Source organism: Siphateles boraxobius, unplaced genomic scaffold, assembly GCF_051911475.1.
Source record: "Siphateles boraxobius isolate OS27281-9 unplaced genomic scaffold, OSU_SipBor_1 2, whole genome shotgun sequence".
In the NCBI taxonomy this organism is placed as follows: domain Eukaryota; kingdom Metazoa; phylum Chordata; class Actinopteri; order Cypriniformes; family Leuciscidae; genus Siphateles; species Siphateles boraxobius.
In genome coordinates this window covers 4,625,971-4,642,339 of record NW_027508810.1, presented here as the reverse complement: position 1 = coordinate 4,642,339, position 16,369 = coordinate 4,625,971, and the positions used below count along the sequence as shown (strand labels likewise).

Below are 16,369 nucleotides of genomic sequence, written 5' to 3'. Positions count from 1 at the left end.
AACTCGTCACATTCCATTAGGTCATGTGACACGTTTATCACTGTCAGTATATTAGGCGGCATACACTGAAACTATCCCGCACACACAACCTTGTTCTTTAAAGAAGTGGTTTGGTCAGTGACACTCTCTCACACTGTTGCCACCTGCTCAGATTCACAGATGTGACAGTGATGCTCACCTCAGGGGTCAGGGGTCAGCCCACAGTCAGTCTGTTCAGTGCGTGACAGAGCTCAACATCACCTGTGTTCACTGCGTAGGTGGACAGCACTGACTCCCTGGAACCAGAAAGAGCACACTAAAAACTTTTGCTTGTTTGAAGGTGAATTGTGCAATGTCTGCACCAAACTAATTTACAAACACAAACTTTTCTGTGGACTTTGTGAGTTTGCCATTTGTCCATGCTCAATGCCACAGTGCTGGAGTGTCTTTGGTGCTTTTCAGAGAATTGCTGAGGTGTTTGAGCCACTTCTGTGTCACTGGGCCCTATTTTAAAGATCTAAGTACATGGTCTAAAGCGCACGGCGCAAGCAGGGTGCGAGCTACAGGGGAGCTAGGGGGAGCTCGGCTCCCCTTAATGTGATCATCGTGGAGTATTATGTCTAAAATAGCAAAAATATCATTCATTCATGCATGCATGACGGTGATTTAAACCTAATTCACTTCAATAAAGATAACTACACATGCTATTCTTGTCATGAGCATCAATGTGTGGTGGCGGTGCGGTGCAAATTCCAATCATGGTTAGTAGGCTACATGTTAACTCAAAGATTCGGAGAAAAAATATAAACGGTGGAGGCCATTGATCTGCGTGCGAAGTCCTTGAAATCCATTCTGTGTTAAGGTAAGGCATGTTATTCCTAATTATGTTTTGTGGCTGGGCTGTTATAGGTCTGCGTGACTCTTGATGTCTTAGGCCTAATTGAACGGATGAATAATAGTATTCCTCTGTAGCCTGACGAGTAATTTAACCCTTGTTCAAGTCAAAGGCAGCCTATGTAGCTATGGACTATTTGGGGATGGCTGTTTGCTGTTTGATTTATCAATTTGTGTCGATAAAGTATAATAGGGTGAATCCTGTATATAGTGCTTGCATAGTGCATGTACTTGTAGCTGTTATGTATCTTTGGAAGTCCTTGAAATTAATGGGTTTCAAAGCACAGCGCCACACATTCCGCATCCTGTCTTAAAGGCGCTTCAATCCTCGGCACGCGCAAGTGCGCGATCAACCCCCCCTTGTGCTTGAACAGACTTATTCAAAGAAAATGCCGTCTTGGTGAGTATCCTTGTAAACATAGTCAGTTATGTCTTGAACGTAAACAGCTGAGAAAGACAATACGTTTCACAGTATTTTGGATCCGTGCATTAGCTCTTAAAGTGACAGCAGCCTAATATTCCTGCTGCCATCTGTGTCTTTTGTTGTTTGATTAACATTAAAAACAAAACAAAAATTACTAATTTCTCTTGACTGAATAACTTTTGTAACTTTAATAAGGATTAATGTATGTATCATGACTGGTAAAAATTATTCATGGCCGGTAAATTTTCTTAAGTCACCAGCAATTGGCAGGTTTGGCAAAATGTTAGTTTAGGCCCTGGTTGTATTGAAGGAGTGTGCAAGTTATAACTTAGCCTAGTTTAATATAAAGGGCCACTAAGTTACACTAACAAACAGGCAAAGTTATATTTCACATAACAATAAACGGTAGCGCTTTATTTTACAGTCCTGTTTCACATACTATATTAATGTTAATTACAATAACTGGGTAATAACTATACTAACCCTGAACTTACCCCTAAACCTAACCTTAACCCATGTAGTTACCTCATATTACCCAGTACTTTCTTATGTAAGGACACTGTAAGAGCATGTACTGTAACATAAAGTGCAACCCAATAAACCATAAATAAAGTTATAAACACATGTTCAGAATTTAGTCTGAAAGAGTCATTTTGAGCTATTCCGTGTTTAGTTGTTTTCTTTTAGGTTGAATCATCTTGAACAAGCTTTTACTTCAGTCCAATTCTTAAAATAGTATTTTTATTATTCTGAGCACCAGATGATGCTCGTGACTTGACTCTTACATACTATTCAGACTAAAATGAATGTGGAAACTGAAAAAAAAAGCGCTATACATAGCTCATGTTTAGATCGTATGCAAGGTTGACCCTGATCATCGAGGAAGAAGTGTTTTATTATGTATGAGAAACCATATGCAAATTCTTCAACAGTGAATTTGATGGGGCTCATCCTAGTAACATACACACAATGATCCTCAGACACACTGGATATGATTACAGGAGCAAGCTGGATAAGTATTCACCATTAAAACATTGTGGCTGGCCACAGCCTCATTCATTTGCATCTCCTACCATTTTCTGTCTCTTAAAAGCTGTAATTACAGGCAGAGAAAGCTCTTCACTGCATGTGCTGTTAATGCTGTTGAAAGCCCTGGAGGGTTTTTAGACATTATTTGCATATAATCAGCATAGGCTATGTGAGAATAGTGGATCGCTACAGTAAATAAAGCAGTATTATTCAGCAGGTAGCTAATAGCAGTAAGTTAGCTCTGAATACGCTTGTCTTAGCAGTCCTACAACATGAAAACAATAGTTCTCTATTCAGTCAGCATTCGGGTAATTAAAAGACAAGAATTTCCACACTGTTGATCTAATGAAACTGCATGTTAAGTTTTATCATTTGAAGGTTTCAGAGCATTAAACCCTACCGAAAATAAAGTTTGCATCCAGATCTATGCGTTTAAAGACCACATTAAAAAATGATTTCATCCAGAAAATAGGCTGTGTCTTTATACCTGCGTTTGGTGCGGGATTGTGCGCTACATCTTACTCAATTACGGTGAGAGCACTGAATCTATGAGCAATGCCAGCACCACACAGAAGTGGACGTGGGTGGAAGCGTTCGCTCTATCAGTGGGCAGACGCGCGGAGACCGGAGGTGTAGAAAGAGGAGGTCAGCGTAATGAAACGGTGCCAAACGGCTTTTTGTGGGAAATAGGTCATTGCTCTTTAGGTGTCTGAGAATATGATTAGGATGTGTAAGGTTTAAGGCAGTATTTTATTTTTTTTATTTTTTACTTAAAGGTTGTTACACCACTTGACATTTACATAAAAATGTTTATTTAAAATGGTATAAATTCAGATAAATTAATGTATAAATAAAAAAGATGAACTGTTTTTTTTCATGTTTTTTATTTATTAATTTGTTTACATACCAAATTCCATTTGAAAGTGATGTACAGTGTTTGTCTGATGACAGTGTTGGCAGGCGTCTCGCAGACGAATGCACACGATGCTGTGGGCATGTTACCTTTCACCCAGTGAAAGTTCCTTTTCTATGTGGGTGAGAATATGAATATATGTCTGTGAGAGTTTCTTTCTTTGACCTTTGGTTGCTTTTAAAGGGTATTGGTCTGATTTGACAGCAGCAATGCATTAGTTCTTTCAAATGGACCTTTTTATTCATTTGCTGCATTTCTCTCTGATATCCTTCCCTTGAAACACTGGTTTAAACATGTTCACTTGTCTGTTATACATGGGTTTTGTTTATCCAGGTCATTGTAGGATCTGCTCTTGAATCTCCTTTTTATCATGCAGGAACAGATTTTATCTATTTAATGCTAATTAATATCTTGTGGTTTTCTTTTTCTTTTTTGGCAGGCATGCGTCTCAACTTGGACTGCAAGGCTTTTTTCGGCTACAGCGGTGATTCTAAGCCCATCATCTACTGGATGAAGGGGGATAAGTTTGTAGAGGAGTTGGAAGGACACATAAGAGAGAGTGAAGTCAGGTACCGTTTTTTGGGCTCATTACCTGTTACTACTTGAATTAAGAACAATAAACTATAAATCGATATAGCATACATGATTTCCCATAGCTGAAACTGAAGAGCAGACTAGGATTATATAACAGAACACTAACAACCTCCAGGAAAACAGGTGTGACGACATCCATGATGATTACTGAGGGCATAGAGACCTCTAGTGGACAAGGGTGCAAAAAGATGGACTCTGGATAGAATACAATAGATTTTTGTCACTGCATGACAACACTGGGGTTTGTCGACACATATTTTCAATATATAAAAAGTGTCAATTCCTTATGTATTACTCAACATATTGTTATATTTTAACAATATATTATTCTTTATCATTTCAAAATTCATTAAATAATGTAATATATTGATTGTTCAAATATAAGTAAATATATAATTATATATATATATACACAAAAACACAAACTGTTCAAGTGCATCATCATTGATCAAACTGTGTTATTGAACCCTCGCCACCAAACTTCACATTGTAAGTTTTTGTAAGTTTTGTATTGGACATGCCATCCGTCCAGTGTTTGTCCCTGATGCATGTGGGATGTACAGGGATCACACTGAGGGAAGAGCTGTTCTACTGATGAATGTGGTTTTTCCCTTGTTATGGTGTCAGAGCTGCCATAGCACTCGATGAGGGATGATGTTCACTCCACAACCATCTATAAGTTTCTGTCTGACTCTGAATGTCCATAGTTGTCTGAGGAAGTAAAGTCTTTGCTATGACTTTCTGATAAGTAGAGTTGAGTTAAACTATGTTGTCACTTTATATCATTGCTAATATATGCGAGTGATTGCCAGTTACCCATTATACCCATAATCTACAATTATTTCAATAGTTTATAGTTTATGATGTGTTCAGATCATGAAGTGTGACGGCAGCATTAAACTCTGAAGACATGCACACACACACACACACACACACACACACACACACACACACACACACACACACACACACACACACACACACACACACACACACACACACACAAACACAAACACACACACACACACACACACACACACACACACAAACACACACACACACACACACACACACACACACACACACACACACACACACACACACACACACAAAAACACGCGCGCGCTTCCGGGCTCTTTCTAACGCTCTCACTCTGCCCAAGTAAATCTCATGCCAAATTGGCAACCCTACTTTTGATATGAAACAAAGTCTCAGCTTTCAAACTTTGTAAGTTTTAATATGAAATTCATAGGCACACTAAATGTGGCATAACAAATTATAAAAAATATTAAAATCTATTTAAAGTTAATGCTGGGTTTTTTTTTTCTATTCATCATAGAAAACTTTTTTTTTTTAATTGGTATAGTATTTTCCTGTATTCCTGTTTTGTTTTGTTTTGTTTTGGTTTCTTCCGGTATTTTTAATCAATTAAATGTTGCCTTGGTGATCAAAAGAGACTTTCAAAAACAAAAAAACAAAACATAAAACTAAACATTTAATAGATTTTATATGAAACAATCAGTTTATTTTATGCCCCCATTCAGTAATTGTGTTTCACCCACATTGACGGGACCAAATGTCCGCAGAAAGATAGTAAAACCTTGTGTAAAATATTTGCTATAGGTGGATCAAAGGGACAGTTCAATCAATCACAATATGTCCATTTCTGAATGTTCAGTCAAAACCAGGAAACATGGAAGAACATCTGTTATAATATGCAACCTTGTTTCAGTGATCTGCATAATTCCTTTGAGGGCTTCATCAGTTTGAGCCATTATCAGCTGTTATCTGTGGATCTTTGATGTCTGTTTGATCTTCATGAAGTACTCTCTCATTTCAGGTGAATAATGCTCCTCAATTACAGAAAGAGATGCTGGAGCCTTATTTATAGTGGAGCTTTCTTCATGTTTCACAAATGAAGAATAAAGAACTCTCATCCGGAAAACAACCAGGTCTTGAGGCTGCATAATGTCACAACTGACAAAGAGCTTTAGAGAATCATTTATTAGATTCTTGAACTTATTTTATCTTTAGTAAGCCTAAGGTTTGAAAGGATGGCATTTAAAAGATGGAATGGATAACTTTTCAGTAGTTTCCTTGAAGTATATAAATACTTCACTATACAATATCAGTATATAAATGATTATAAGATGTCAGTATATCTATGGCTGAGTTTTTTTCTTTATTTGGTTGACATCTCTCATTTGTATCAACATAAAGCATGGTGGAAATGGTGCAAAAGCATTAACGAATGTTTTGCCTCTTTTCATTTCTAATTATTTCTATAAATTTGAAAGTGATAGTTCACCACAAATCTGTTCCAAAATTTGCTTTTCTTTCTTTCCTGGAACAGAAAAGCTATTTTGAAAAATTAAAGTCACTGGGGTCCCAATGTTGTTTTGTCTAAGTTTGACTACCACGCATGTTCAGATAAAAGAGAATCCAAATATGAGAGTGAGATCTAAAGAAAGCAGTTCATCTTAGAGAACCTTCAAATATTGTGAGGCAGTGTGTCTAAAGAAATGAAAGTCTGAACATATTCAGACTGGAATATGAAACTGATCAACAGGGATGAAGTTTTGCTATACGGGGGCCATGTTTGTTCAGTATATTCATGATCTCCTAGTTGCATTCTGATAGTGTTTACACATTGTTAACACATATTCAATGATCATGAATTTACATTTAAGGTAATATATATGTATAAACAGCATGGAAGTGTGCTAAACTAAAGCATGTGTTTGTGCAGGGTGGTGCGAGAGTTTCTGGGGGAGAAGGAGGTGGAGCTGTCTCTGATCTTTGATGCTGTGGATGAGATGGACATGGGCAACTACACCTGTAATGTGGAGAACCATATCGGCCGTGGCAGCGGAAGTGCTATCCTGCAGAAGAAAGGTAAATCACTGGGAACGATCCCGTACGGCAGCGGTTCCCAACCTTTTTTTGTCTGAGACCCCCTTTTTCCCAAGAAAATATTTTAGGGCCCCCCTTCACATTTAATGATATTGTCGAAGGATGAATAAAATTAGCTAATGTAATATGATCGTTTGGCGCTCTAGCGATTAATAAACATGCGTTTATTTACAGAAAAATGCGTCTTGCAGAAGAACATTGTAGCCGGTGCTACTTCTCTCTGTTTATGTCTATGACGAGTCATGCAGGCACTGGGCTACACCGCAGCGGTACGACCTAGGGTTGCCACCCGTCCCTTAAACTACGGAATCGTCCCGTATTTGTGAAATAAACAGCGCGTCCCGTTTTGAATCAATACGGGACGCGGTTTGTCCCGTATTGCCGATAGTGTTGCCACCCGTCCCGTTTTTTCCGGGATTGTTCTTCTTTTTAACAACCTGTCCCGGGAAATTTATAGACTCTCTCCCGGTTTTCGAAAGGCTAAGATGAATATGAATGTTCAAATAGCGCGCACGGCAGAGAGGTAGAGAGCTCGAGACCTTGCGTGCGAGTGGGACATTCTAAAACGCTTAACGTGAAAAAGTCTTAACGTGGCTTAGGCTACTGTACAGTAATATTAAAAGACCAAACTCAGTAAACATCATATTAATAAGCTATACTATGTGTAAAAAAATAAATGAGGCCAGAATATGGAATATGGAAAATGGATTCATGATGTACTCGCTCATTATATAAATTTAGTAAATTTTGAACACAAAAAAAGTTACGGACTGCTGCTTTAATGCTCACTGTTCAAAAGTTTTCAAAATATGACGCGACCCCCCTAAGAGCTCGCTGAGGCCCCCTTGTTGGCCGAGACCCCCCTGTTGGGAACGATCCCGTACGGCACATAGATGTTCTGCATGTTTTCAGCTCAGCTGTCGACATGGCTGTAGATCTGGGGCTATTCCACAAAGAAGGTTATGCGACTTACCTGGGTAATTTTACTCTGAGTAAGCAGATAACCTCAACTTTAGGTAAATTTCAGGGGATGTAAGTGGCCATAGCAAATTATTTTTATACTAGGTCAACGCGTTTCCACAACGCGTTTTCGTTCAGAGCCAGCGTTACTTTAGCCAGCCTAAAGTAAAAAATCCCAGATACATATATAAAATCCATTCTTTAGGAATCTATGGATTTGGATTGAAAGGTGGAGGTGGAGAATCACTTGTTTCCTCTAGGAGCAGCTGCTATGACCTTGGCTACAAAAGACTGGTGATTTGGTGGTGGAAATCATATTTTGTTTGCATATAATGACCAATGATCAGTAGGCAAAGGATGTTTTCAATGTATAGACATAAAGAAGATTGATTATATTGATTTTGCCAATTCTCTTGCTGAACATTACCATGGACAGTGAAGACGTGATTAATGTGTGTTTCTGTCCTCATGTAGACATGTACAGGTTGGAGTTGGTTGGTGGTCTAGGCGCCATCATGCTGTTATTGGGGATCTTCACTGCCATCTATAAGTGCTATAATGTGGAGATCATGCTGTGCTATCGGCAACACTTCGGCAGCGATGAGGCAGATGATGGTACATAATAATAGTATTGATAACTTTACTGCTACTAATAAAAATACGATTTTCTTTCTTTTTTCGTTTGCGTTGATTAATTGTCCTGAACACTTGGATCATCTGAGATGGCTCTAAATGATGTCTCTTTCTCCCTACAAACATGCCTAAAAATACAACAAACTGTTAGCTTTACAATTTACTGGAAGTTAAAGCATAAAATTCTTAATGGAGAGCAGCTTACCCTTACTCACAGTAACTAAACCACAAAGTACTTGCACAAACCATTTTACAGAATTAAATGCCTCCAATGGCACAGTTACCAAACAGACAGACCAACAGGTCCAGGAACACAGAAGTGCTCTTTGACCTATACTGAAACATTCAGACAGTGCAGAGCATAGAGAGCATTTCTGTAAACATCTGAGCATTTCCAACATCTCATAATTCACCGAACAGTGGGAGCAAATGAAGGAGCGATTCATGTTTTGAAATGGTATCAGACATTGTATATTATTATTTGTTTGCTGATTATGATTGTGGGTAGGCCTACAGAATATGATGTTTAGTGTCCACATATTTTAGGAATAAACATATTAGTCACTGCAACATTTAAAACAAGTGTTGTTTTAATAAACAACCAGGTGCTGTCTAGTAATGCAAAATGCAATTCTTTCATCAAAACACATTCAAAAATTTTAAAATCCAAACTGATCTCACAAAAAAGCGTGATTTTTCAATTTTTTGCAATTCATTAAGCGTGAAGCTGCACCGCTAAACTTAACCCTTAGTGGAGTGAGAGCAGGTCATACATATGAGACCGTACCGTGCCTCCAATTTTCCAAAAATGTTAAATAGCACCAACTTTTCATGATGCTGTGTTTTACAAATCACCTGTGAAACATAATTTGTATGTTTTGCTAAATGTAAAGACTTTCATGCAAAAAGTGAAATGAATAAGCCTCATGCTGAAAGAAATTCACGTCTGTACACTAGAGGGCGCAGCTCAAACCTTTCAGCTGTGCTGCCATTCTGGATCAGGAGAAGAAAGTCCAACACTCTTACTTTAGCAATAAAATAATAATAATAATTTTAGAAAAAATTCCAACACACGTGATGTTTATCTGTAGTTCTTTTTGCTTTTTGGCGTGGTTGAATTGGATCATCGAAGTTCAGCAGCAAAGGGATTGGTTAATAAAGTCAGAGTAAAGGCATAAAGTGTACTTTTATGGTACAAAAAGATTTTTTTTTTTTACTTTATATACATTTTTTATCATATTTTTAATTATTATAAAAAAAACGAATGAATTTGGCTTTAACAAATTAGAGTATTGTAGTAATTAGTATAAAATTCCGTTGTTGCTTTTTTCAGTCTACAACGTATCTGTTCTTTTCAGACAACAAGGAATATGACGCCTACCTCTCTTACACCAAAGTGGACTTGGAGTCAGTGGAGCGAGAGATGAGTGAGGAGGAGCTGTTTGCTCTGGAGATCTTACCCGACGTTCTGGAGAAACACTACGGATATAAACTCTTCATTCCACATCGGGACCTCATACCCAGCAGCAGTAAGAACAACACCCTGCCATTTCACGTCCCTTTTTTCATTCATGAGTGCAAATTAGAATGTAATCAGACGCACGACTGACACGGCCTTGCGCACGATCCTGCTGTAGGCATACACACAGTGTTACAGTGTTTCTGCCTTGCAACTGCAGCTCTACATTCATAATCGAATCAATTCTAGGGTACTGGAAAGATGTGTGAGGGATAATGTCCCAAAATAAACACTGATAGGTGTCCTGTGACCTGTACCACAAAGTGAGTTCAACAAACTCAGGATTATGGGATTGGTTTTGCTTTGACAAAAGTCCAACCCCTCATTGTAAACGTTTGCCAACTCAAACTGGATCCTGAGTTTGTGATTAGTTTACATGCACAGATAAGTATGACATTTGCAGAAAACAGAGAGCCATGTGAAACTAGAAGAGAGATTCACTTCCTGTGAGTGGTTTACTTCTGAGCTGATGATAAAGAGCTTGTTATTAACAATATGAAGAGTTAAAACGCATTTAACACAGCAAGAAGAAACTGAAAAGTATCATATTTCACACATCCAGCAGTTTCAAACACCATGAAATTATAGTCTGTGAGTCATTTCAGCCTTTGTTACCAAGTCAAAGGCCTCATACTATTAAATAAAAGGCAAAAAATGTGAATGCAACAATACTGATGTATCTACTCAAAACTATATCAACATAGTGACAGTAAATTATGTTTTTCTGCAATTACTGTTCAGTGCCCCACACAGATAAAGCCAGTTCAAATATCTGAATGTCTCTGCATTCATGGCCGACGCTGTCATGAGCAGAACAAGCTCTCGCTTCTCTCCACTGCAGATTGTGACACTGCAGGTGTGACAGATGTTCCCCTCCACAGGGAGAATCAGGGCGATGAGGAAAGAAATGGAAACACAGCAATGTAGCATACAGAGCTCATGTGCCATCTATGTTGAAGCACTGGCCAATAAGACAAGTTCTTAAGGTTCGAAATCCAGTCATTCCGAAATTCTAATCCGTGCGATCAGGAGTTTGCATGAGGGTAAAAAAAGAAAAGAAAAAAAAGATCCCCATGCAGATTTTGTTCATGTTCAAGATGATGAATTCGTTGCGCTGACCAACAGAAAAGTCATACATCATTACGCAACTGACAATGGACCTGTTTTTTTGCGCAAAATTTCAATGAAATTCCGATAATGTGATACACCTTTAGTAATGTATTCAATATATTCACTTAAATGGTTTCATATGAAAACTGCTAATTTCAAGTTTCATCGTAATAAAAAAAGTCATGTGTTATAAGTAAAATTTCACAGAGTATGTTCCTTACATGGTAATACATGTGAGTGTTTTAATTTTTTTTAATTTTTTTTTATTGATTTTACCCCAGCATGTTTCTCCATGATGGTGGTACTACATGAACGTTTTTTTATTTTTTAATAAGCAGTGAAGCTATTTTTCTTACTGATCTATTTAATAATGTTTTCTTAAGGCCTTTTCCCTGATATCTGGACAGTTGTATCTCCGTAACATTTTAGATTTTATGATTTTTATGATTTTATGAAAAATAGCTCAGAATAGGTGATTTCAAATAATTGTTTGAATTATTAGAGTTTTTTTAAATATATAAATACATAGATTAAATTACTAAAAATTTTTGTGAAAGAAACACATAAATATTGTTAAGTCTTGTGGGTTGTTGCCCTGGCGGTGCTGCACGGTTGTTCTCGTTCTCATTGTAATATGGTCATTGAGGTGCGTGCGTGTGTGTGTGTGTGTGTGTGTGTGTGTGTGTGTGTGTGTGTGTGTGTGTGTGTGTGTGTGTGTGTGTGTGTGTGTGTGTGTGTGTGTGTGTGTTTGTGTGTGTGAAAGAGAGAAAGATACAGTTGCTGAGGTGTTCTGACGGATTGCTAGGGCATTACTATATGGTTGCTACGCTGTTATGATTGATCGTCTGCAGTTGCTAGAGTGTTCTGGGTGATTGCTGGGCCATTTCTCTGAAGTACGGTGCTCTAGCACATTGCTCCCAGCTGCTCAGATGTTCTGGATGGTTGTTCCTGTAGGTGGTTTCTTACCGCCCACCATAGGCGCCGATCCTGTGGGTGTTCGGGCGCTAGCACCCATGGAAAAACATGAGATATTCTCCATTCATTTTATCCAATCAAAACTATTGAGATTCGGGAATGTGTGTTTTACAGACCAGCTCCAGGGTAAGACAAGTCAAGTGACATTTATTTATATACCACTTTTTACAATACAGATTGTTTCAAAGCAGCTTTACAGAGAAAATAGGAAAATAATGCAAACAAAGTTTGTTTCCAAAAGAAAATGGCGTCACAGTCCAGCTTAAGTTAGTTGAGTGATGTTTCATTTTTGTTTTAAAACAGATATTAATTTAGTTCATTTATATATATAGTCGCTCTGGAGAAAACCATGATGTCATCGTCCAGCTCAGTTCAGTTCTCATATAATGGTGTCAATGCAGGCAGATCAATATTATGGTTGAATATTAAATTAAATGTTAAATTTAATGTCCCCAACCAAGCAAAATGCTTATTTGGCCAACATTGGCCAAAAGCCAATGGCAACAAAGGTGAAAAAAGGCAACAGTGGCTAAGAACCAAAACTCCATCAGTGACAGAATGGAGAAAAACCTCGGGAGAACACAGGCTCAGTCGGGGGCCAGTTCTCCTACGAACAAACAGTGTATGATTATGATTCAGGCAGCATTATAGGTCAGAAGTCAGATTGGATCAGAACAATCAGAATATTATCCAGTTCCATTTGGTTTAAGATCGGAGTCACGTCGGTATGGACACGGGTTTGTTAACGCAATATATCCTGACACTTCAATGCAGGTCCACCATCTGATCTGGATACGGCCCAGATCTTATGATGTAGCGAGTACATCAGGTGTTATAGGAAGTGTTCCCGGTTCCGGCTGACCTAATTTATGCAGCCCAATAATCATTTAACTGATTTGAATAATAGGGATATAGGGATTTGTATAATTTTCTATGTGTATGCCAGGTTAAAGAGATTTAAAGTGGTTTTAGTCTAGATTTGAACTGACAGACTGTGTCTGCTTCCCGGACAATGTTAGGAAGATTGTTCCAAAGTTTTGGTGCTAAATAGGAAAAGGACCTACCGCCAGCAGTCGATTTTGATATTCTAGGTATTATCAACTGGCCAGAATTTTTAGATCTCAATAGACGTGAAGTACTATAATGCGTTAAGAGCTCGCTCAAGTACTGCGGAGCTTTACCATTTAGTGCTTTGTAAGTAATCAGCAATATTTTAAAATGTATATGTGTCACGATGTGGGTTTGTGTCCTGTCATGTTCTTTGGTTCCCTGTCTTGTCTATTAGTTATCCCAGGTGTTTCTGATTTTCCACGCCCCCTTGTTATCTTGTCTAGCTCATTTGTCCCTGATTATTTAAGCCCTGTGTTTCACGGTTTTGTAGAATTCTTGAAAACTTGAAGAGTCTGTTGGTTTATTTGTATAGGTTGTATAGTATTTACAGTCATTACATTCCTGTGTATATTGCGTGAATGACGGGTGGTTGGGCAGATATTGTGTTTTGCGGTAGGTGGTATGCCATACCGAACCGTTGCCACTGAAACTGCATATTAACGCACCAGTGGGGATCGACAGCCTTAGTCAAACGGGTCAAACAGCTCAATCCAGACGGTTGTCATGGGGGGACCGCACTGTGGTTGCAGCCGTTGTGTGTGCTGACGCGTGTTAACACTAGACAGAAGGAGATTTACATCACCATATGGAAAGAAGCGTAAATGGATGGAGAAGCATAGGTTACTGTAAAGCTATGTCTTAGTTGGTGCTTATCTTGGCGAAAGCCGAGTACAAATCAGCATGAAGTTTTAACATCTACTCTCGTGTAATGGAAATCATGAAAATCTGGATACGTCCAGTGACTGCAGTGAATAGTGCTGCTGGCAACAAGGGAAAGACCTTGTGACAGCCTGGAGAGACAGCTGACAGGAGGAAAGAGACCCCAATGGGGCTGGTAAGGGTTAGTTACCCTTGTCGGCAGTATCCAGCTCTGTGTTTACAGGATGCTGGAGACACCCGCCCAAGGCTTCTGAGAAATTAAAGAGAAAAATACCCCTAGAGTATGCGAGAGCAGGGGCGGAAGATGACTCAATGTTGGACAACATGGTTAACGACGTCGGGATGGAAACGGAAATGAGAATGGAGAGTACTTCACAAAAGATTAGTTCAGGTTCTGCAGTTAGCAAAGTCATTGAACTCCAAGCTTGTGTCTGTGGCTGGAGCAAGGCGACAACGGTCAGGGGGTTGAAGATTCATCAAGGGAAAATGAAATGCTTCAGGGAGAAGGGACAAGGGCCTCGTATTGACCAGTACTTCTTACGAAGTCAGTCAAGTCAGTCGAATGAAATCCAGCGACAGGAAGCAAACCACAGTTCGCAGGATATCAGTACCCCTGTCATAGAGGAGATGAGGGTTTGCACAGTTAGTGATGAACACATTGATACTTGTGAACCCGGTCAGACTAACCAGCATAAGAGAGAAAAGAACCTCAACGGGCGTAGGCCTGGAGTTAGATGGCAAGAGCTTGTGAGAAAAATGTATGGGGCACAGTAAACACAGATCTATGCTTTGCATTGGAAAGATTAACTGGTACAGTTGAAAAGAAGCTGGATAAATTTGGGGACATCATTTACGCATATGGAAGTGAGAGGTTTGGTGTGGAAAAAAGGAAGGAAAAAGTACAAACTACTCCTGCTGTATCTAGATGCCAGCAGAAAATTGAAGGGTTAGTTAGAGAAAGGAGACAGCTGAGGAAGCAATGGAAAAAAGCAGAACAAAGTCAGAAGGAGGGACTCAATCTCTTATAAAGGGCCATAAAAGATAAGCTTGCAACATTACGCAGAGCTGAGCGTCTACGGAAACGCTACAAAAAGGAGCGTGCGAGGGTTAATTTCTATAAAGACCCATTCAAATTCGTAAAGAAGTTATTCACCAGTGAGAAGAATGGCACTTTAAAAGCATCTAGGGTTGAGGTAGAGAGATATTTGGAGGAAATGCATACAGATGCAAAAAGACATGAGCCTATGTCAATTCCGTTAGATATCCCACCTATCAATCCACCAGAATACCAAATGGAGGTCTGTGCACCTAAGTGGAAAGAGATAGAGCAGGTTGTGAGAAAGGCAAGGGCTTCATCATCTCCAGGGCCTAATGGAGTTCTGTACAGAGTGTACAAGAGTGCTTCAGGAGTTCTATGAATTCTGTGGAAATTGATAAAAGTGGCATGGGAAAAGCAGGTTTTACCTAGAGTATGGCGCCGAGCAGGTGGAGTCTTTATACCTAAAGAAAAAGATGCCACAAGCATCAGTCAGTTTTGTCCTATTTCACTATTAAACGTCGAAGGTAAGATTTTCTTAAGCATTATTGCGCAGAGATTGTCAACCTACCTATTAAAGAATGGCTTCATTGACACTTCAGTTCAAAAAGCGGGCATTCCAGGGTTCTCATGATGCTTAGAACACATCAATGAGATCTGGCAACGAATTCAATCAGCTAAAAAGGAGAGGAAGGAGCTCCATGTGACATTCCTGGATTTGGCTAATGCATATTGTTCAGTGCCACATGAGCTTCTTTGGGCAGCATTTGATTTTTTTAGAGTACCAATGTCAATAACAAATTTAGTGAAAGCCTATTTTGGAGATTTGCAATTTAATTTCTCAACTCCAAAATTCAGCACCACATGGCAATACTTAGAGGTTGGAATAATGGCAGGATGCACCATTTCTCCACTGGCTTTTACTATGGCAATGGAAGTAATCATTAGGGCATCAAGATGGGTAGTAGGAGGAGAGCGCTTGGCTTCTGGGATGCGACTACCACCAATCAGAGCATACATGGATGACATGACAACCATGGCTACAACAGTAGCCTACACTAATCCGTTATTGGGGAAGTTAACAGATAATATCGAATGGGCACGAATGCAATTCAAGCCCTCTAAATCAAGGAGCATCTCGATAGTTAAAGGAAAGGTAGTAGATAAAACATTCTTCATTAATGGTGAGGCAATACCAACAGTTTCTGAGAAGCCAGTGAAGAGTCTTGGGAGATGGTACGATGGGGATCTAAAGGACACAGTTCGAGTGGAAGAAGTTAGACCACAAGCAGTGGAAGGGTTGAAGAGCATAAACAGCTGTGCTCTACCAGGCAAACTAAAACTCTGGTGCTTTCAGTTTGGTCTACTGCCAAGGTTGCTGTGGCCACTGACTGTGTACGAGGTTTCTTTGACAACAGTGGATAAGCTGGAAGCGTTAATAAGTTCATACATCAGGAAATGGTTGGGAGTTCCACGCTGCCTCAGCAGAGGGGGACTTTATAGTAAAGGAGTATTGCAGCTGCCAGTCTCTGCTTTAACCGAGGAGTATAAGTGTGCCAAGGTCAGACTGGAAATGACTTTTGCAGAGTCACGTGACAAATGTGTAAGGGAGGCAGCCCC

General features: G+C 39.2%; 1 protein-coding gene across 2 annotated transcripts in view; it reads left to right on the top strand.

Annotated features, from left to right (window-relative positions):
* The window catches only part of il1rapl2 (interleukin 1 receptor accessory protein-like 2), a 657,808-nt gene that overhangs the window by 634,779 nt on the left and 6,660 nt on the right, over positions 1-16,369 (top strand). For both annotated transcript variants that reach the window (XM_077235721.1, XM_077235722.1), the window contains 4 exons: positions 3,679-3,808; positions 6,583-6,728; positions 8,181-8,321; positions 9,698-9,868. In XM_077235721.1, coding sequence (XP_077091836.1) covers positions 3,679-3,808; positions 6,583-6,728; positions 8,181-8,321; positions 9,698-9,868 — 588 coding nt within the window. The remainder of the gene's footprint in view (positions 1-3,678; positions 3,809-6,582; positions 6,729-8,180; positions 8,322-9,697; positions 9,869-16,369) is intronic.